Here is a 22,260-nt window from a genome sequence, read left to right on the forward strand (position 1 = left end):
GGATCGGGCGCCGTTGCGCGGCGGTCGCCACACGTGGCGGCGGGGCGGTCCCCCGCTGGCGGCATGGCCGCGGCGGCCGAGGCGGCGGGCTGCGGCGGCGGCGGGAGCAGCCGCCACGAGAAGAGCCTGGGGCTGCTGACCACCAAGTTCGTGTCGCTGCTGCAGGAGGCCAAGGACGGCGTGCTGGACCTCAAAGCGGTGCGAGGGCGGGGCGGGGCGGGGCGGCGGCGGCGCCATGGCGGCGGCCTGCCCGCGCTGAGGGGAGTTGAGGGCGGGGGGGGGGAGGGAGGGAAGACGGTCGGCGGCCGCGGCCCCGGGGACGGGCCGATAATGGGCCGCCCGCCTTCTTCTTCTTCTCCTCCTCCTCCTCCTCCTCCTCCTCCTTCCCCGGTCGGCGGGGGGGCGACCCGGCTGAGGCCCGGTTAAAATACACCTTCCGGCCCTTTAATTTTTTATTTTTTTTTAAATGAGATTAAAGTGGTTACCGGGCACAAGTTGTAGCTCACCGGTTTGGGTAGTTGTGGGTTTTTTGGTTTGTTTTTTGTGTTTTTTTTTTTTTTTCCAATTTTTTACTCTCCTGCGTTGCTTTGTGCACCGTCTCAGTGCACGGGCCCCTATTTAAAACTGTTTCTCACACACCCCCAACCGCCCCCCCCCCCCCCCGGTGTCCTCTCAGCAAAGGGAAAACGGTGTTGAAAAGCAGACCTTTTTAGTACTTTACATATATACCGCAGAGGGCTACCAAGATGATGAGGGGCCTGGAGCATCTCCCTTACAAGGAGAGGCTGAGGGACTTGGGTCTTTTTAGCCTGGAGAAGAGAAGATTGAGGGGAGATCTGATCAATGCTTATAAATACTTCAAGGGAGGGTGTCAAGAGGATGGGGCCGGTCTTTTTTCAGTGGTGTCCAGTGAGAGGATAAGAGAAAATGGGCACAAACTTGAATGCAAGAAGTTCCATCTAAACATGAGGAGGAACTTCTTTACTTTGAGGGTGGCAGAGCCCTGGAAGAGGCTGCCCAGAGAGGTGGTGGAGTCTCCTTCTCTGGAGACATTCAAACCCCGCCTGGACACGGTCCTGTGCCACCTGCTCTGGGTGGACCTGCTTTGGTAAGGGGGTTTGGACTAGATGATCTCCAGAAGTCCCTTCCAATCCCATGTGATTCTGTGATAAGATGCTTAATTGGTGGGCTAGGTGGCAAATCGCCGTCACCCTCTTCTGCAGCCTGTGAGCCCTGGAGGCGTTGGGGCTTCCCCAGTGAAGCCCTGGAACCCTCATCAGGAGGGACTCTTCTCAGGGTGTCCCACATCCCCTGGAACATGTTTCGGGGCTCAGCTCGGCCATTGGGGTGCGCAGGGCATTGAGGCAAACAGTGTATTTTACCTGGCTGGCTCAGGTCCTCAGTGAGGTGCCCAGGAGTTAAGGAAAGTGCAGTAAGAGGCCGCTTGGCGTTTTGGTTACTTGAAGTCATAGAATCGTAGAATGGTTAGAGTTGGAAGGGACCTTAAAGATCATCCAGTTCCAGCCCCACTGCCATAGACAGGGACACCTCCACTAGAGCAGGTTGCTCAAAGCCCCATCCAGCCTGGCCTTGAACACTTCCAGGGATGGGGCAGCCACAGCTTCCCTGGGCAACCTGTTCCAGTGCCTCACCACCCTCACAGGAAAGAGTTTCCTCCCAATATCTATCTCAATCTCCCCTCTTCCAATTTAAAACCATTACCCCTTGTCCTGTCACTACACTTCCTGACAAAGAGTCCCTCTCCGGCTCTCCTGTAGGCTCCCTTCAGATGTTGGAAGGCTGCTATGAGGTCTCCCCGGAGCCTTCTCTTCTCCAGGCTGAACAACCCCAGCTCTCTCAGCCTGTCTTCATAGGGGAGGTACTCCGTCCCTCTGACCATCTTCGTGGCTCTCCGCTGGACCTGTTCCAACAGGTCCATGTCCTTCCTGTGTTGAGGACTCCAGAGCTGGACACAGTATTCCAGGTGGGGTCTCACGAGCGCAGAGTAGAGGGGTAGAATCACCTCCCATGACCTGCTGGCCACACTTCTCTTGATGCAGCCCAGGATGGGGTTGGCTTTCTGGGCTGCCAGTGCACATTGCTGGCGCATGTTGAGCTTCTCATCTACGAATGAGAAGTCCTTTCTGGAAAAGTCCTTTCTGGAAAACTGACCTTACTTGTTGATTATTCTTAATGGGCTCCAGGAGGTGACTGGTGTTCTCCAAGCTTTTTTTGTGCATCCCTGCTCAGAGAGCAAGCGCTTCAGTCATGCTACCGCAGCTAGTGGAACTTCAGGGTGACCTCGGAGGGACATTGATAGGTTTTATATTCCCCTTTTAATTATGCTGTGGTCTGGGCAAACTGATTAACTTCTTAGCATTTAGCTGCCTCTTTCTTTAGTAAAACGCCACTAATCTGTCCAAGTCTCGGGGGTTGTTGTGCAGCTTACTGTGCTGAGAGGTGTTCCAGGTCAGTCTGAGAAACAAAACATCGTCAGTTCGTAAGACATCAGGCCAAAAAGCTTAGCTTAAAGAGCCAAAGAGGGATGGGATGATGTTTCTCGTTCCCTTTTTGTGAGGAAGGTGTCTACCCAGAGGGGAAGGAAGGGTTGATAGCCAGGGAAAAGTAAGTGAGCATTGCAACAAGTCATAGACGTTTCTGCTCAGCACCTTTATTGGAAACTGGTTTCTGAATTACAGGATAGCATTTGTTGGAAGTAAATACTAACTGCTGGGAGAAAATCGTTAGTAGTTTCATAAACAATGAGTCAGAACATACATTTCTGTCACCGGTATTCCTCACAAATAAGCCACGTATCTAAGGAAGGATGAAAACCAGCAGGAGCTTTATGTCAATGTGTTCAGGGAACTGACGAACCAGGAGGACCTTGAAACGGAACAGCATTCCAAGAAATGATTCATGCGGTGAACATCTTCAGATGTCTCTCTGCTGGCAGGTGTTGACTGTCTGATGTCGTGCTGCTGATCTGTATTTCTGCAGCAAAACCAAGCAGCGCGCTACAAAGGAAATACAGTTTGGAAACGCTAAGTGTACTTCTGGCTTTGTCATTTAGCAGTTGAGGGTGAAAAGCTGTTTTATAGGACATCAGATCCTTTTTTTGATACACCTGTAATTATAGTTAAGCAGCCTGTAAGAGGATGCTTTGGGACGTGTGTGCTGACCCATCACGAAGCAGCAGCGATGCACCCTCCTATGTGTGGGCACTGAATTTCACTGAATTTTTAGAGTTGGAAGGGACCACAGAGATCATCTAGTCCAATTCCCCTGCTGAAGCAGGATTGCCTAGAGCATGTCAGAGCATGTTACTCAGGACTGCATCCAGGCGGGTCTTGAAAATCTCCAAAGAAGGGAACTCCACACCCTCCCTGGGCAGCCTGTTCCAGGGCTCTGGCACCCTCACCAGAAAGAAGTTTTTTCTCATATTTGAGTGGAACTTCCCATGTTCCAGCTTGTGCCCATTGCCCCTCGTCCTCTCACTGGCAACCACTGAAAAGGGCCCAGCTCCATCCTCCTTCAACCCACCCTTTAGATACTTATAAGAATTAATAAGGTCTCCCCTCAGCCTTCTCTTCTCCAGGCTAAAGAGTCCCAGCTCTCTCAGCCTTTCCTCATCAGGGAGATGCTCTAATCCCTTAATCATCTTTGTTGCCCTACACTGGACTCTTTCCAGTAGTTCCCTGTCCCTCTTGAACTGGGGAGCCCAGAACTGGACACAATACTCCAGTTGTGGCCTCACCAGTGCAGAGTAGAGGGGGAGAATGACTTCCCTCAGCCTACTAGCCACACTCTTCCCTATGCAGCCCAGGATTCCATTGGCCTTCCTGGCCACAAGAGCACACTGCTTGCTAATTGTCATTTTGCTGTCTACCAGGACCCCCAGATCTTTCTCTTCGGAAATTTTCTTCAGCAGGTCCACGTCTAACTTGTACTGGTGCCTGACATTCTTCTTCCCCAGGTGCAGGACCCTACACCCTCATGAGGTTCTTCCTTGCCCAGCTCTTCAGCCTGTCCAGGTCTTGCTGGATGGCAGCACGGCCCTCCGGGGTGTCAGCCACCCCTCCCAGTTTGGTGTCATCAGCAAACTTGCTAAGGATACACTCTGTCCCCTCGTCCAGGTCACTGATGAATATTTTGAACAGGACTGGACCAAGTATTGACCCCTGGGGGACACCACTGGTTACAGGCCTCCAGCTTGAACCTGCTCCATTAATCATTACCCTTTGGGTCACTCTTCCTTGCTTCAGGAGCAAGGAGCCTTGTGAGCTCTGTATGCTGAACTGGTTTTGGAAATGTTTGCATGCGGGAGGCTTCTCTGCTAACATCTGACGACTTGTGGGAGTGGAAGTGAGGATTTTCTTTCCTTGGAATTTGAATTCTGCAGTGCTTACTTTAAAACCAAACAGCTGTTCTCCAATAATTGTATTAACTGTCACTGAATAAACCTGTCACTGTTTATTTGTTTGAATAAACAAATCTAGTTATAGAAATAAGCTTAAAACATTTAGGGATGAGATGGAAGGGAAAGAAAACGAGGTTGCTCTTACATGCAGCAACCCATGAATTGCAGGGAGGAGAGAAAAAGAGGAAGATGAGTGGGTAAGGGGTGTTTCTGATCCTCAGCGCAAAACGTCAGGTACTCTAAAAACTGCTTGTCTGCTGCTACCTTTAGAAATTTATTGATCAGGAGCAAAAAAACAAGTGCCTTACACCTGCCCTATTCCACAGAAGAACAAGCCTATCTATTACCGGAGAGGGACTCTTTGTCAGGAAGTGTAGTGACAGGACAAGGGGTAATGGTTTTAAATTGGAAGAGGGGAGATTGAGATTAGATATTAGGAAGAAATTCTTTACTGTGAGGGTGGTGAGGCACTGGAACAGGTTGCCCAAGGAAGTTGTGGATGCCCCATCCCTGGAGGTGTTCAAGGCCAGGCTGGATGGGGCTTTGAGCAACCTGCTCTAGTGGAGGTGTCCCTGCCCATGGCAGGTGGGTTGGAACTCGATGATCTTTAAGGTCCTTTTCAACTCTAACCATTCTATGATTCATTCTATGATTAAATTTTACATTCCCTTGACCTTTATGTGTGCAACAATATTTAGTAGTTTTATGTATAGGTTGCCAAGCGCGCTGTTCAGGTCAAAACTCCCACCAAACTGTTGACAGTCGTTTTGGGGAGAACGTGTTGTTACCTACTATGGGGACAGGATGGAAGATGCAGGACCTCTTTCCTTTGACACATAGAGAGCAAGCAGGCAGGCGGTGCTGGCCCTTCTGCTTCATTAAGCTTCTGACTAATGACTCTGCCATGGTACTCTAGCAAATTCCTCTGCTCTTCGGTGCTACTGCAGGGAATGTGCAGCTGATAAGTCCCACTGCCTTTTGTCAGCTCCCAGGGAGCAAAGAAGTTGTATGAGAGTGCACTCAAATTCTCGATTATCCTTTTTTTGGTTGGGTTTTTCTTGGGTTTTTTTTTGTTTGGTTGGTTGGTTTTTTTGGGTTTTTTTTAATTATATTATTTTTATTTCTGGGCAGGGTTTTGTGTACATGTGCATGCCTGCAACTGAAACTGTGCTGTTCTTCCAGTTAAGAACCTGTCTATGAGACGCTCATATAACGCTTGTCTGGATACATAGATATTCAAAGTATGAGGAGCTACTAGAGGGAATGACTAGAGTGCAGCAGCTTTACATGAAAAATTTCATGAAGGAACTCCAAATGATTCAGAGGAAGAAATGTGGAAGTTGCATCCAAACATCTTAACAGGGCAGTTGTGGTAGATGTCCCTTTCTTGCGCCGCCCGGATCTGCTTCAACCGTTTGACATAGGCTGAGAAATGATGAATTTTAAAAGTGTTTTTGACAGCAGGAAATTTGTTTAAAAGTCTCAGGAGGCTCTTTTAATTATTGAAGTCATTAATGCACGGTTTGTGTGGAGGAACTGAATGCCTGAACTTAATTTCTGAGCCATGTGCCTACCAGGTGGTGTTAATGTTGGTAGCTGCTGGAGTGTTGGGGAGGAACTTTTCAACTGGGTTTTCAAATACCTGTGAAACACCCCATAAAATGTTGAGAAGATAATTAGGTAACAAGACCGGCACCAGAAAGTTAGTGAATGTCTGGGTTAAACTTTGCAGACTGGTCCCAGTTGGAATTCTTGTTGTAAGTAATTGGACTTTGTAGCTGTCATTGAATTATATACAGTGCTAGTCGAGCCAAATACATACATAACCACGTCCTTCATTTTCTCGGTCCCTAAGCTGGGGTTCTGGAGCCTGTTTTGCATCAGTAGTGAATCTCCACTGCTGGTGTTAATGGGAGCCCTGCTTTGGACATAGGAAATGCAATACAGTTTTAGAGTACTGAGACCACTCCAACTTTGAAACATCTGAAGTTGGGCACTCAAAATTAATGGTTTAGGTTTGTGGTTTTTTCTTTTTTTAAGTCTTAAACTTTTGTTTGAAAATACATTAAGCATTTATATACTGCAGAGATGGGCATTTTGGAAAACCTCGTGAGGTAACGAAAACTGTCTCCGGAGCAGTTTCTTCACCATTCAAATCATGAGTGATAGACGAAGTCCTAGGTCCATGTGTTGAGCAATGGGAAAAAAGCAGAAGGCACTTAAGCGTGTGCTGTCCGTTCCTTGCACTGAGTAATGTAGAGAGCTTGTAGAAATTGTGCCTCTGGAGACTGTGAGGTACACAGGGTGTTGATTAAACATTGTGCAGGCGGCATCGATTTTGTCACTACTAGATTTTACTTCACTAGCAAAACATTCACCAGTGTGAATTGGGCTACTAAGCCTTAGTAATTAACTTTTTAATAGGAAAGTGTTGTTTCTTTGGAAGATTAGTGAGTTTGTTTATGGTTCAGAAAATACTGTAAAAGGAGTTCTGTGAACTTTACTAAAAAATGGATTTGGTTTTCCTTCCTGTTTGTGGTTGTCTCAGCTTATACTCTTCATATAGGCTACTTTACTAAAAGCATTAATTGAATAGATTGTTGGGCAAACTGAAATAAATCATTAAGTGCCTATACTGGAAATTAGTTGTCTTTACACATTCGTTCAAATTTGGGATGCAGAAGTCTTTGCCAGCTATCCCTCTCTTGATTTTTCTTCTTTTTTATTTTAGTCTGTTGAATACGTATAATTCCTTGTAATCATTGTATCCGAGTGTCCTGAGTAGTTACAGAGGCAGACTCCTCTTGGCTTTCTCTCCTTTCTGCTGCTGTTCTTTGAACTTGAGCCGCTTTACAGCATCAAAGAGATGAGGCTGTGGAGGGCATGACTAGCTCAAGTTTGCTTATAATATCTTAAGTCTTTGCATCAGGTACGTAAAAGTCACCGTGGCTTGAATTGCAGCATGAAGCAGATTGTTTCATATCCCAGCACAGTTTTAACCCACACAAAGACGGCAGTGCCTCGAGTGTCAGCAGAAGGGATGATAAACTTAATACGTCATTGGCTTCAAAGGCTTGTTCCACTGCCGCAGGGTGTTGCTCTCTGCCTTCCCTACTCTTTCCTACCTTCCAGAAAGAGCATTGCAAGCTCCTCCGTGCACTTGGATAGCAGATCATCCAAATACTGAACACGGTCTTTTCAACACCTGTGAATTCTTCTCTCCAAGGAGGGTAGGCCTGCTGGCCTTCAGAGAGGTGATGTCTCTCAGCACGCGTTGTAGCGCTGCACACAGGCGCTGAACTTTCGAATTCATGATGGAGCTTCTGGCTCTTGAAGAGCTGAACCTTCTCCCTTCAACATGACATTATTTGGCATTTTTTCCAAGGGAATGGCTTTAACCCTCTTTTGCCCTCAGCATGCAAGCCGCTGATACTGTGTCCAGTTCTGGGCTCCCCAGTTCAAGAAGGACAGGGAGCTGCTGGAGAGGGTACAGCAGAGGGCTACAAAGATGATGAGGGGCCTGGAGCATCTCTCTTAGGAGGAGAGGCTGAGGGACTTGGGTCTTTTTAGTCTGGAGAAGAGAAGACTGAGGGGGGATCTGATCAATGCTTACAAATACTTCAAGGGAGGGTGTCAAGAGGATGGGGCCGGTCTTTTTTCAGTGGTGCCCAGTGACAGGACAAGAGGAAATGGGCACAAACTTGAGGGGGAACTTCTTTACTTTGAGGGTGGCAGGGCACTGGAAGAGGCTGCCCAGAGAGGTGGTGAAGTCTCCTTCTCTGGAGACATTCAAAACCCCCCTGGACACGTTCCTGTGCAATCTGTCTAGGCAGGGGGTTTGGACTAGATGGTCTCCAGAGGTCCCTTCCAACCCCATGTGATTCTGTGATACTCCTTGTTCTTCTCTTGACAGGCTGCTGATACCCTTGCTGTGAGGCAGAAGAGAAGGATCTATGATATCACCAACGTTTTGGAGGGAATTGATCTCATTGAGAAGAAGTCAAAAAACAGCATTCAGTGGAAGTAAGCCTTGTCAATTCTGCAAATTTTCATGTGCTTGAAAGCAACAAAACTTGCCCCTTTCCACTTCTCCTGAGTGGATATGACACTGTAATGTTACGCTCATCAATGAGCAATGTGACATTTTAGAATCACAGTAAAGTTGCAAATGAACCTTATCTGTCTTCCCTTTAACTTGCGTCTTTGATACATAAAATCAAGATTAAAGCATACAGGAGAGAAACTCAGAAATCTTACACTGCTATATAGTAAGCACTTGTATATAATTAGCGCTTGTACTTGAAAAATTTACTCTAGATGAATCTGGGAAGGGTATTGGGGCACGATGTCTCCACCCGCCTATCCTCCAGTAGTCCATGCCTATTTTCTCTTGGGTTGCTGAAGGTAAAAGCTCAAGCTAAGCGTTAGAGGGGAAGGAGAAAGGACCTGCAAAGCAGCTCCAATGCAGAAAAAGCTACCTTCCAAAAGAAAATAGGTAAAGGGAAATTTTAAATTTGATTTGCAGTTAAGAATTTTCACTTTTCTGTTAAAACACTGCTGGGAAGGTAAACACTCATTTCCTTCATATTAAATATAGGTAGATTTTAAAAATGTCGAGAGCAGTCTTAAGAAATTATCTTTGTGTGTTTGCATCAGATTTCCACTTCTTGTGGTTTCATGAATGCTTATGCCTTTTTAAGAGGAGTAGGTGCTGGCTGCAATACAAAAGAAGTCATAGACAGGCTGAGGTATCTGGAAGCTGAAATTGAAGATCTAGAGCTAAAAGAAAAAGAACTGGATCAGCAGAAACTGTGGCTTCAGCAAAGTATCAAGAATGTAATGGATGATTCTACAAACCACCAATATCCTTTTAAATGAATCGTGTACATCTTGGAACTAGGATTAAAGCAACAGTTAAAGTGTAGGTAATGGGTAAAGCGTAACATAGTCCATTTTATCCCGAAGCAAGGAAAGGCAAATACTGTTATCTAGTTTTGCTTCAAAAAGAAGGAAAATATAGATCTTGTTTACATTACTTTTTAACCTCTGTGACTGTATGATTGTTAATCTGAAAATAATTTACCACATATATATATGGCAGTAATTTTTAAGTCCATGGCATAATCCTGATGTCTTATTTTAAATGAATTGTTTTGCTTTACAGCACTTAAATTTATACTGTCTTAGCAGTACTTCACGTGAATCTTTTTTTGTGTGTTGCTTCCTTCTCTTGAAAAAACTTAGCTGTCACCCAAAGAATAAATTGAGTTGACACCTTCCTGAAGCTTGTTGGGTTTGGAACTGGAATAATATCCTGTGTGTAAATACTCTCTGAGCAGAGAGTTCCTGCTACATTAACTTGTAACCCTGTGTTTAGCTGGCTTGCAAGATATTGAGCAAAATAGATGCCTGAGAGTCAGAGCAGAAAAGTGCCCTTCTTATCTATAGTACCAGGGATAAGTAGTTAAAAATTGCTTGCCGTTGCTTTACAGAAACTCCCCATAAAACGGATCTCGTAGAAAGGAGATTGAAGTTAGACGTTAGGAGAAACATTCCGTTGGGAGAGCTAGCACTGGAATTGACGCCCCAGGGAGGTGGTGGAATATCTGTCACTGGAGGTTCTCCAGAAGAGGGGAAGCAAATGTCTGTCTGGAATGTCTTACCAGTTGATCCTGGCCTGAGGCAGGGGAATGGGATGGCAGATGGACTCTCAAGTCCCCTCTGGCAGTGTTTTTGTGGGATTCTGGGAAATTCTAATAACGTCTTTGAATTCTGTGGTGTCAAGTTAGTGAGGTAAATGGTATTCTTCAAAACAAGATTTTACATGTTCTGCTTTTTTAGAATAATATCTTAACATTCAAGTTGTGCAACTTTTTTCTTTTTATATTTTTTTCACAGAAATAGATATTTTTTGTTCTTTAAAAGACAGAACTCTGCTATTTTTAACTGGCCATTCTGAAAGCCAAAAATCATGCCTTGATTACACCTCTGAGTAACAGCAATAAGTTTATAGTTTTGGATCAGTGTCCCGGTTTGAAGTAAAACCGAACCAATTTTCTGTTCTGTAACTTTACACCCTAGCTCGGCCTCCTCTAACTCTCTGAAATGAACGGCATATTGTGGAGAAAACTGCTCCTTCTCAGAACGATAAGACCAATGTTTGTGCTCCATGCCAAGGGATGGTGTGCAGGGAGGCCTTTGCTTATACTTATTGCTGTAACAACCAAGGGCAGCCCATTCCGTTATTTGCCCCCTTAGAGGGTCAGAAACGGAAAAAACGTAGAGGGGTCACATCGGTGGGGAGGAGGGGACAGGAGAGGTGACCCAAACCTGACCAACTGGGGTATTCCATCCCATCTGCCCCATGCTCAGTATAAAAGCTGAGGGATCAAAGGGTCAGCCCCTTCCTGCGATGGCCAACGTCCAGAGGGGACTCTGTCTGTTCATCTGCCTTTGATCCCGATCCATGTGTTCCTGACTCCAGAGCTGGAATCCAGTTCCCATCCGTCACTGAGTCCAGTCTGGGACTTCCCCAGTGCCTGCCGGTGACGTGACTGTCATCCTGGGAGCTTGATAGGGTTTTGTATATATTGTATCTATTTCATTATTTTCTTCGTTATTTTTATTTTAATATTAATTCTTTATTAAAGTAGTTTAGTTCATTCTAAACTTCTGAATCTCCTTATCTCTTTCTCCTCCTCTCTCCTCTTTTGAGGGGGGGGAGAAGGGGGGGAAAGGGCCATCTGTCGGTCCGGTTTTGGTAAATTCGGCCGAAACCACGACAATCAGTTTGGAGAAAGCTCTTCTAAAGGGCAACAAATACCAGTTTCGTGTTGCTTTAAGAAAAATGTTCCTTGACATAAACTACATTTTCATATGTCACCCATGAAGATATCTGCAGCTGCTTCAATGGTAAGTTCCTGCTAGGCTGTATTTCTTCAAGTGAGGAATTTCCTGATCTTCCTCTTGAAAACTAACTTGCTAACTAACCATACTTTTTCCCTGTAAGTATTTTGAATTTAGAAGTATCCAATAGTGATCAGGAGTAAGTAGGTGTTCAAGTAGATGTCTCTGAAGTTCATGACAAGCAAGTCCTGGCATTTTCTAGTTGTAGTCACAGATTGTTCAGAACGGAAGCTCAGCTGTTTTCGGAGGACTGGTTTTGGATGTCTCTTTCTGTATCCGTGCTTAGCAGCAGGTTGCCTCAGGCTGTTAACGGAACCAGGGATATAGGGCATGTTGGTCCAACCCAGCAGAAAGGCCCAGCAGGTCCAGGTTTCCTAAAATCTTCTGGTGGCAGCTGCAGCCAGAGGGAGCTCCTGATGGTGCTATATAAATGAGGCTGGCTAAAGTTCAAAGATAGGGCGTTGGTACTAAATCAAAAGGATTCCTTCTGAACAGGAGGTTCGAAGAAATTGCCAAGAATTGCTGGCAGAAGTTAATTCCCTTGACATTCTTTCCTGATCCTGGGGCACCCACGGAAAGATTGTCGGTTCAGCCTTTGGCTCGGCTCAAAAACATCTCTTCCTTGGCACAAAGGAAGCTTGTGTTTGGTTTCGAGTAAAAGTGCAAAATTAGACAACTACTGCAGAGTTTAGCAAGAATGAGCTATTACTAAAGAAGGTCATTACAAAATGTGGAGGCACCTAGTGCACCAGTCACATAGTACTTCGTGTTAAGTGTCTCTTGGGAGGTAGAGAAAGAAAAGCAGCATTCCAAGTTACAGACAAAGGGAAAATGATGTGCAGGTAGCCGAGTGACCTGCAGTTGTGCCAGTGCTCTTGAGGTAATTGTGATCTCCTGACTTTAACCAATACATCTTAGTGCACGTAATCCAACGGGTGAGTTTGATAGCCGGCTGTTACATCCCAGCTGTACGTGCTGCAGAAGCTGTGAGCTTAGACACTGGGAAGTGCTGGCACTGAAGATGGTTGTGAAGACCTTTTCTTCCTTGCCCTGTTAAAATCTCTCTGTTCTACCACCATATTTCAAAGCTGTAAAGTGAGCTGGACCAGAGAGCTGTTTTAGCTGAAAAAGAAACTAGTTTAAAAAATACTTTCATCTCACGTTATGTATACAAGTAGGAGATCTGGGGACGGTAACAAACAGGTAAAGGAAGTGGTAAATATTGCATTGCTACAAGAAAAGGTGCTTGCAGCTATGGTCTAAGTATTGGAATTGTGTCATTTATGTTATGTGATATACTTGGATTTTACAAGGACTAGGCAAGTACTACCACATTATTTATGCTAGAATTCCGTAATATTTTAAGTGGCCTTAGAGAATTACCACATCTCATTTGAGTGGATACCATGCAAGACTTAAGAAAAGATATGCACACTTAACACTTTCTCAAAAATTGCTCTTTAACCAGGAGACACGCTTCTAGCAATTCAAGCACCTTGTGGTACACAGTTAGAAGTACCTATACCTGAAATGGTACGTACTGGTTTCTTGTTTAACTAAGTGTTCTAGAGGGACAGTGGAAAAGAAGAGCTGCGTTAGAGCGGAGGATTTCTCTCTAGCTGTGTATGAGTGGGGAAAAAAATTAAAAATCGAGATGATGTCAGTTGAGAATGGAGGGGACGGGTGGGAAAAAGTATATTTGGATACCTGGGTAGACTAATGGTAACTGTCTTCTATTAAAAACAAAATATAATAGTGGGTTTCTTTGCCCTCTCTTCTTCTTTCTTGCTGTTAAATGTTGCAGCTTTCCAAATTAAGCATAGTTGTCGTGAATTCCCTTTAGAACTTGTTAACAGCTGCTTCCGTGTGTCAAATTTCTCTCTGTTGGATTGGTAAAGGAGATCTCTTGTGAAAAAGCCTTCTTGATCTCGTTGTAGGATTAGTTCAGATTTAGTTTATATTCAATAACGTGGTACTAGACTGGGTAGAGAAACCCAGACTGATGTCTCGCTTTAGCCAGAAGGCTTAAACGGGCAGGATTGAGGTAGGAGGCCACATTACTTACCTACGTCCATCTTCAATTTTTGTTGTTGTTGTTGCAGTGCTCTGTTTTAAATAGGGCTTACATAGTTGGGAGAGAGCATTGTATGAAGCGTGACAGCTACTACGCTTTTAGAAGGGGTGAAATTCACCTTTTCACAAGGTGTTTTTAGTGAGGCTAAGCACAGTCTAATATCATGGGAGCATCCAAAGCTAAAACCATGACGCCGATCCCAGTGATACTATTTGGCCATCTCTGCTGAAAACAGTTTAGGCAATGGTGAGGTTCTCTGTGGGACCAAAGTTAGCACCTGTGATGTTGGGGTCTTTTTGGCTTTTTGTCAAAGGCTAAAACAGCTGATCTTAGTCTTCATCGCCAACGTCAAATGGGATAGTTTTGGTTTGGTTCCCTTCCACCGAGGCTCCTTTTCTCATCATTTTTGCTAGCACATACTTGCTGAAAACCTCTTTGCCGAATTAGCCCCTGCAGAGTCAGCTGTCTGAGACTGTGCTAGAGGAAGCTGGTCCTAGCTGTGTTGTTTAAATAACTTGCTAAAAGAAGGCCTGGCAAATCGGCTAAGAAATTGTTTCTACTAATTCATGATCCCGTGTTCACTCAGTCTGGGTGAGATACTCAGCTCTTTTAGGATGCTCAGTCCCAACCAGGATCATTCTGAAGCTCTGTTTAAAAGGAAGGATTTAAATGTAGAGAAATCATTATTTATCACTGCTGTTATTGATAAGATATAGCCCTGCTTTAAGTCTAACATAACTTGAATTCAAGATTGAGTTAAGCACTTCAAAGAATTGTGTATTTGTGTCTTCTAGAACTGTGCTCTGGTCAGGTAAATACATTACAGGTTTGTAATCTGTTGTTGGCTTTGGGTGGGGTTGGTTTGTTTGTTTGTTTTTCAATAGATCACATGTATTTGTTTTAAATATTTTTTTTTTCCTGAGTATGATTTAGTAAGTTTATGCCAATTCTCAGCCCTTCCTAGTGATCTAACTAGAAGAGCACTGTATTTATCTTCTGCATCAGTTCGAGAATTCTGTTCAAACGTCTTCATTACTTTTGGTGGGAAATAACTCTCTGCAGTTACTGGTACATTTTGTAAAGTTCCAAGTCCTCAAGGGACTGTAGCTTTCATAATGTACCACCTTTACAGGGACAGAATGGACAGAAGAAATACCAGATCAATCTTAAAAGTAGCTCAGGACCTATCCACGTGCTGCTTATAAATAAAGAATCAAACTCCTCCAAGCCCATGGTGTTTCCAGTTCCTCCGCCCGATGACCTTGCACAGCCCCCAACTCAACCTGCAGCTCCAGCGACTCCCCTTAAACCCGCTACAGCTCCTCAAAACCCACCAGAGCAACGTGACCTGAACCAAGGACAAGAATCACCGCAAACATCAGTCGCAGACGCTCCGTCAGGTGGGGCCAGGGTTTTTCCTACCTCAGATGGAAAAGGGAGGAAGGGAACTGGAGGGAAAGAAGAAGCTGTTAGAGGTGGTGGTAGATAAAGGAAAGATGAAGAATTCCCACAGCATAGCAGCTGTCTGTTAAGAAACTACCCCAAGGGCTTGCTGACAGCTCTCGGGAGGTTACAGAAAAGCCTCTTCCTCTTCTGTCTGGTGAAACAGATTCTTCCCTTTTAGTTTATCATCTTATACCGAACAGGTTTTGGATGTGATCCTGTTAATTATTCTGAGGTGCTTGTCCAGAATGCAGTATGGAATGAAACTGCCGCCCTCTGAAGGAGCGTATGATTTGAACTGTTCCTTTTAATGAGACAGGCACCAGTTCCAGATTTTGTGCCACAAGGTCACTTACCTCCTTCCACATAGCCACAGGGAGAGACTGCCTGAATATCAGGTTTGTTTTTTGTTTTTTGTTTTTTTTTTTTTCATAATAATAGTAGGGTAATACAAAAAGACTTAAGGAAATGCTGCCAGTGTTGCAAACTGCGTTTCTGAGGGGTCCTGAATAAATTGTGCCTGTGACTTTGGAAGAGGGAGACTCTTCTCACCTCATGCCAGACATCGGCCATATTCTCCTCGGAGGACAGAGCCGGGTGCAGCCCTTTTGTGTTCTCTTTTTCCGTAACAGAATTGATAACGTGCCTTTCCTTTTTTGTAGACGGCAGCGAGCGGCAGGAGAGCGCAACCCCAGCAGCTCCTTACTCCAGCCTTCCGGAGTCGGTGTTGTACCCCAGCCTCCCGGGAGATGTCGCCCAAGGTACAGCTGGCTCAACTGACTACCAGGGCTTGCTGCCCCTGGATGTGAACTGTATCCTCAAGCCAAACTCATTCGACATAGCAAAGATGGAGGAGCCCGCAGGTAGGAAGAAGCAGTTACTGTTTAAATGGTGTTAGTGGTTTGCTGAGTCTTTCTTTGTGACCAAGCTACCGATGAGTTACACGGAGGGAAAAAGGAGCGCTTTCCCCGCAGAGGAAATCGGAGAATCGTAGAATGGTCAGAGTTGGAAGGAACCTTAAAGATCATCCAGTGCCACCCCCTGCCCTGGGCAGGGACACCTCCCACCAGACCAGGTTGCTCAAAGCCCCGTCCAACCTGGCTTTGAACCCCTCCAGGGATGGGGCAACCACAGCTTCTCTGGGCAACCTGTTCCAGTGCCTCACCACCCTCACAGTGAAGAATTTCTGGTATCTAATCTAAATCTCCCCTCTTTCAGTTTAAAACCATCACCCCTCGTCCTATCGCTACATTCCCTGATAAAGAGTCCCTCCCCATCTGTCCCGCAGCCCCCTCCGGGTACTACCTCCTTCGGGTACTGGCCTTTGCTCGTCTCGTAAAGAAGCCACTGAACCAGCTCTGAGTAGCAAACTCCTTTTGAACAAAACACCTTTCTTGGCCACCAAATAAGCTTCATACTGTACGTGGCTCTAGGGGTGTAAGGGATCAGTGGGAGAAATATATCGGGAAAAACTGAGGGATGCAAAGATGAGCATACTTTACGTATCCACGGCACGCTGTCGCCGTAGCTCCGACACTGCGCGAGCCATACCGTACTGTGCAATTCTGCCTTTCAATGCAGAGAATACGCGTTGACTTCCATAAACACGTGCTCCTGTCTTTCACAGGAAATATCAGTGGGGATATTATCGATGAACTCATGTCTTCTGACGGTAAGTATTTTAGCAGCTTTACTTTTCTAATAATCACAAGCAGCAGCATGGGGTTTGTGTGAACAGCACTCTTGGTGGGTGTCTTGTTAAATCTGATGCCAAGAGTCAGTACAAAACTACTTTTTACCCTGTACTGCCTCCTCTGTCTTTGTCATTCTTTGCTCCCCTTTCCATTCCCTGCAACTGTTTTAACGACCAAAATATGAAAGCCTTAATCCAGCAAGCGCTTACATGCATGAGTAACCCACCAGTCCTTAATTCAGGAACGAAGAAGAACAGGCTGGTGACTAGAGTGCTGCCTTGAAAAAAAAAATATATATATCTGGTTTAATTCTGTTCCGCCTCAGGCTTCCTGTAGGAGCTCTGAGTAATCATTTCAGAACGTATTTACCAGCCTGCAGGCAGAGCGATATGTGGCCACCTGTGGTACACTAACAGAACAGACAAATGTCACCCCTTTCTACTCTTGCATCTCTGTGGCCCTGAGTGCGGAATTGAAACACGGCCAGTAAGTTCACGCGCTCCCTGCCTCTCTGCTCTGTCCCGCTGAGGTGCCACGCAGAGGTGAACGCGGCTGGCGTTGCTCCTCTTGCCCCATCAGCAGCCTCTGCTAAAGTCTGCCCTTCAAGCAGACAACCTCAGGGCTCATCCAGAAAGAACCAGGTAATTGTAAGCTCCGAGGGGGGAGATGGCATTACGTGAATGTGCCGATGCACGGCTAAAATGGAAATGGTCTCCGCTTTTAGAGCGGGTGCAGCACACCCAGCTCATCTGCACTGCTTCAGTGTTCCTGAGGTGCAGCCCGAGGGCTGAGGCTTCTCTTCTTGTGGTCCCTCAAAGACGGCTTCAAGTCCATGCTTGAAATGCAGTGACGGAGAAACCGCTAGCCTCCATTTTTCATCTGTAAAATAGGGATAACCGGTAACTTCCTCACTTAAAATGATAAATATTTGAAGGCTGATCTATGCAATACTGTAACAAGGCAAAGGAATACAAATATAAATGATGGCTTTTTGATGAAAGTTTCGAAAGCTGCTCAGGAGCTCCTCCGCTGCAGAAGGAGAAATGAAGTACATATTCCACAGCTATCACTCCATTCCAGCAAATTCACTTAAAATACTAAGCAAAAAATGTAGATGTGTCACTTACTGCCTTAGTTTGAAGGCAAAACGGCACAGTATGTATTCCTGCATGCTTGTCAGATTATCAAGACTGTTTTAATTATTAAGACTAACCCTGCTACTTGTGATGACAAACATACTGGATTATGAGATAGGGCTGATATTCCAGAAGTGTTTTAATTTAAACTAAACTATTCCTGCTTTACAGTTTTTCCTCTCTTACGACTCTCTCCTACTCCCGGAGATGACTACAACTTTAACCTGGATGATAATGAAGGAGTCTGTGATCTCTTTGACGTGCAGATACTAAATTATTAGATATTGTGTCAACCGGACTACTTATCTACCTCTAACATTCTAGACTTCTTCATAACCTAAGTATTTGAATAATGAATGTATAACTTCTTAGTTCACTGACTCTGGGAGTGTATTTCCTTTTGCTTCCTTTAACTACTTCACAAAACAAATTCAACAACCAGAAAAAAGGGCTTTTTTATCAAAAATTCTGGCACCTTTTTTTCACCCGAGTATCCTCTGTGTGATCTATTTGGAGTTTTCTTTAGTAAGAAAAGTAAAAATGCTTTATAGCCTTCTCATCATTTTTAAAAAAAATGATTAGGCTTCTTGCTCACAGTTAACAGCATTTTCTTTGAAGCTTTACTGCCAAGAAGCTTTCTATTATTTTTTTGTTTTAACCTTTCAATCAGTTTCGAAGCTTTCACTGCCAAGCTGAAAAGTGAAGGATATCAACTTGAGTTACGCTAAATTGTTTCAGTGAACCAATTTTGTGAAGTGCCTTCTGTTTTAGCACTTTAAGTTTCTCACACTGACTTCTGACATTCCACTTTCCTAGGTGATAGGAAAGGTCTGTTTGTAGTTTGTATTAAAGTGTGCCAATACTTGTATATTAACAAGATTTTTTTTTTTTTTTTTAATAAAATTGTACAAACAAAGCCATCGGTATTTTTGATCTTCATTTCTTGCAATCCCTTCATTACAACTGAGCTAATAGGCTTGTGGCCGCATCCACATTTGCTGGTTCCTCTTCCAGATGTGTGGAAACCTGGGAAGAAAGAAAGAAAAAAAAAAAAAAAGAAAAAAAAAAGTTACAGTTTAAAGTAGGAAGCAGGATCTTTTTATTCTGCTTAAAAAAAAAAACCAACAAACAACTAATGTTTTTTAGTTTTTAGGTTTTTTTAATGTTTTTTTTCTAGACAACAACCTGTTGTCTAGAAGATTAGTTTGTCATTTTATACTTAATTTAGGCTAATTTTGCAGTCACAGTTTGATAATTTGGGGGATTCCAGGATTCACTAAATTTGGCAGATGAGCAGCCTTTATGCTGCAGAAGAAAGACAAAGCATCGCACCAGTAACGAAACGCAACGTTTCATTTTCCCCTCAGCCTCTCACTAAGATATTTGACGCTCGTTCTGTTGCTCCCAGCCATAAAGAAGCTCGATCACCCCAGGCACAGTAAATAAAGCTCAACTCACGTCCACTTCTCCCAACTCCCTCTGCTTCCCCTAAGAGCCACGATGGATTTATCCGTACTTTGTCCCGGCCCACTGCTTGCTCTCTTCCCCCAAACCATGCCCAGTATGCCAGGAAGAGTCAGCATAAAGAGCTTTTACGGAGGTGCTTGCCTGCAATTAAATTCTGTGAATTATCATAAAAACATAGAATCATTCAGGTTGGAAAAGACCCTTGGGATCATCGAGTCCAACCATCTTCCCTACTCTACAAAGTTCTCCCCTACACCATATCCCCCAACACCACATCTAAGCGACTCTTAAACTCATCCAAGGATGGTTTCAACTCAACCCCCTCCCTGGGCAGCCTGTTCCAGTGTCTGACCACTCTCACTGTGAAGAATTTCTTCCTAATGTCCAGTCTAACCCTACCCTGTTGCAGCTTGAAGCCATTCCCTCTTGTTCTATCGCTATTTGCTTGTGAGAAGAGACCAGCACCAACCTCTCTACAATGTCCTTTCAAGTAGTTGTAGAGAGTGATGAGGTCTCCCCTCAGCCCCCTCTTCCTCAAACTAAACAGTCCCAGCTCCATCAATTGTTCTTCGTACGATTTATTCTCCAGGCCCTTCACCAGCTTCGTTGCCCTCCTCTGCACCCGCTCCAGCACCTCCATATCTCTCTTGGAGAGAGGTGCCCAAAAGTGGACACATTATGCCCTGCTCAAAACTGCACATAGCCCTGTTTAATAAAGTAGGCAAAGGAAGACAAGTGAAACACTCTCCTGAACTCTTTAAGTGCTCCAGGCAAAAGCTCAAGTACAGAAATTGCTGTTTCAGTTGTTGGTGCTTCTGATGAGGGAATACAAAGTCTTAGGAATCGGGAACAAAAAGAGAGGGAGCTGTCTGGTTCAAAGCACCATCAGTCGCTTCAGGTGGGGGACGGCAAGGTTCATCCTTACTTTCTGTGTATATTCAGGTTGTGCCTAAGTCTCAAACCAAGTGGCTGGAGCTGGAATTAACTTTCATAGAATCATAGAATCACAGAATGGTTAGAGTTGGAAGGGACATTAAAGATCATCGAGTTCCAACCCCCCTGCCGTGGGCAGGGACACCTCCACTAGAGCAGGTTGCTCAAAGCCCCATCCAGCCTGGCCTTGAACACTTCCAGGGATGGGGCAGCCACAACTTCCCTGGGCAACCTGTTCCAGTGCCTCACCACCCTCACAGGAAAGAGTTTCTTCCTAATATCTAATCTCAATCTCCCCTCTTCCAATTTAAAACCATTACCCCTTGTCCTGTCACTACACTTCCTGACAAAGAGTCCCTCTCCGGCTCTCCTGTAGCTCCCTTCAGATATTGGAAGGGAGCCTACAGGAGCTTCTGTAGGAGCTATTTTCAAAAAAAATCAATTAAAAACCAGCCAGAACATAATTTAAAAATAGGTTGCTGTGGCTTGGTTGTCCACCCTCTTCTCTCTTGACTTTAGTATACACACACACACACATATATATATATATAGAGCTATATATTATAGCTTTAATATGCTAACCAGATTTCAGCATTACCACGCAACCGAACGAATAAAGCTGGGTTCATAGCTTTAAAGCAACGGCACGAATTGCCTGCAGTCTTAGAGCCAGACTATAATGAACACGCATTTTTCCTTTTATTTACCTCCCCAGATTTTTCCGAAGGGAAATTACCTGATGACTCTTCTGGGGTTCTGCCGCAGTGCCTTTTGATAGCTGCTGCACTTCTTTCTGAACTTCAGCAAATGCTTTATTTATTGCGCTAACTTTCTCGGCATTTCTGATGTTTATCTGGGAGGGAAAAAAAAAATACCCACATTGGTTATGTTTAACTGGAATTCCATTAGCGTGCAAAATTGCACCATTTTTGTACCACTCTTACACAGCCGGTGTTACACACACATCTTCCAAAATTGTTTTTTAGTAGCTATGCTTTTAAACTTGAATTTATCTGTTGCTTAATTGTATCAACCAGCCACGTACTACTCATGTGCTAATAAACTGAAAATTAGGAGAGCAGTTAAAACTTGTTCTATCGGAGAGGGAGCCCATAGCAATCCAGAAACAGAACACGGAGAAAAGAAAAGCCGGCCCTGCTCTGCCACCCTCAGCTTCTCTTAGCTGGCCTGGAATTCCAGGAAGGGCTTCTTCCTTCACTTGTAAACGATCTTACCATTTTGAATTTCTTCCAGTAGTTTGCCTTTCAGCATCACCCTTCATGACCAGCAGAAGTAGGGAGGTGATTGTCCCCCTGTACTCAGCACTGGTGAGGCCACACCTGGAGTATTGTGTCCAGTTTTGGGCACCTCAATCCAAGAGAGATATTGAGGTGCTGGAGCGGGTACAGAGGCAGGCAACGAAGCTGGTGAAGGGCCTGGAGAATAAATCGTTGATTTATTATAAGATTGAGGGAGCTGGGACTATTTAGTTTGAGGAAGAGGAGACTGAGGGGTGACCTCATCACTCTCTACAACTACTTGAAAGGACATTGTAGAGAGGTTGGTGCTGGTCTCTTCTCACAAGCAAATAGCGATAGAACAAGAGGGAATGGCTTCAAGCTGCAACAGGGTAGGGTTAGACTGGACATTAGGAAGAAATTCTTCACAGTGAGAGTGATCAGACACTGGAACAGGCTGCCCAGGGAGGTGGTTGAGTCACCATCCCTGGATGTGTTTAAGAGCCATTTAGATGTGGTGTTGGGGGATATGGTGTAGGGGAGAACTTTGTAGAGTAGGGTAGATGGTTGGACTCGATGATCCCAAGGGTCTTTTCCAACCGGAATGATTCTATGATTCTGTGATCACACCTTGCGTTTCCACTCATTCACACTGTAGGTCTGGCCAATAATGTCTATCAGATTTTGCTATGGTATTTTAAAGAAGCTTCTACAGCTGTAGCAAACCAAGATGTGTATCCAGTCCCTGGATGCTTCAACCTCACTCGCTAGCCCAAGTCTGCCTTCAAGAAGTTACTTCAGCCACGGTGCTTGCTTTCGAAGGGGAAGAGCTAAGATAAGGACACCTGCTGTGCTCTGGGGACAATAATCTGTCGTAGAGGAGCAGGCTGGATGCGTGGGGCCATCAACTCTTTCACCACTGCAGCAAATCAAAATTCAGCTGATTTCA

General features: G+C 44.8%; 2 protein-coding genes across 3 annotated transcripts in view; one reads left to right on the forward strand and one right to left on the reverse strand.

Annotated features, from left to right (window-relative positions):
* On the forward strand, positions 1-18,582 carry E2F5 (E2F transcription factor 5). Of its 2 annotated transcripts, XM_074145093.1 has the most exons (9): positions 1-198; positions 8,334-8,443; positions 9,121-9,282; positions 11,289-11,332; positions 12,795-12,859; positions 14,533-14,800; positions 15,506-15,706; positions 16,471-16,515; positions 17,845-18,582. In XM_074145093.1, the coding sequence occupies exons 1-9, from the start codon at positions 64-66 to the stop codon at positions 17,952-17,954; spliced, it is 1,140 nt and encodes a 379-aa protein (XP_074001194.1). In that variant the 5' UTR covers positions 1-63; the 3' UTR covers positions 17,955-18,582. The 2 variants fall into 2 exon arrangements, with proteins under 2 accessions (XP_074001194.1, XP_074001195.1); XM_074145094.1 differs by lacking the exons at positions 1-198; positions 8,334-8,443; positions 15,506-15,706 and having other exon boundaries at positions 9,260-9,282.
* The window catches only part of RBIS (ribosomal biogenesis factor), a 9,728-nt gene continuing 5,891 nt past the window's right edge, over positions 18,424-22,260 (reverse strand). The window contains exons 2-3 of the mRNA XM_074145096.1: positions 20,810-20,926; positions 18,424-18,699 (exon numbers count right to left, since the gene is read on the reverse strand). Of these exons, the coding sequence (XP_074001197.1) occupies positions 18,631-18,699; positions 20,810-20,926 (186 nt within the window). The 3' untranslated portion in view covers positions 18,424-18,630. The remainder of the gene's footprint in view (positions 18,700-20,809; positions 20,927-22,260) is intronic.

Source organism: Numenius arquata, chromosome 3 (genome assembly GCF_964106895.1).
Source record: "Numenius arquata chromosome 3, bNumArq3.hap1.1, whole genome shotgun sequence".
Classification (NCBI taxonomy): domain Eukaryota; kingdom Metazoa; phylum Chordata; class Aves; order Charadriiformes; family Scolopacidae; genus Numenius; species Numenius arquata.

Excerpts from the sequence above, each read along its gene's own strand:
- E2F5 (XM_074145093.1), top strand. The coding sequence starts at position 64 with ATGGCCGCGGCGGCCGAGGCGGCGGGCTGCGGCGGCGGCGGGAGCAGC. Across the intron at positions 9,283-11,288 it reads GATGATTCTACAAACCACCA|ATTTTCATATGTCACCCATG; the intron begins ATATCCTTTTAA and ends GACATAAACTAC. Across the intron at positions 11,333-12,794 it reads TATCTGCAGCTGCTTCAATG|GAGACACGCTTCTAGCAATT; the intron begins GTAAGTTCCTGC and ends CTCTTTAACCAG.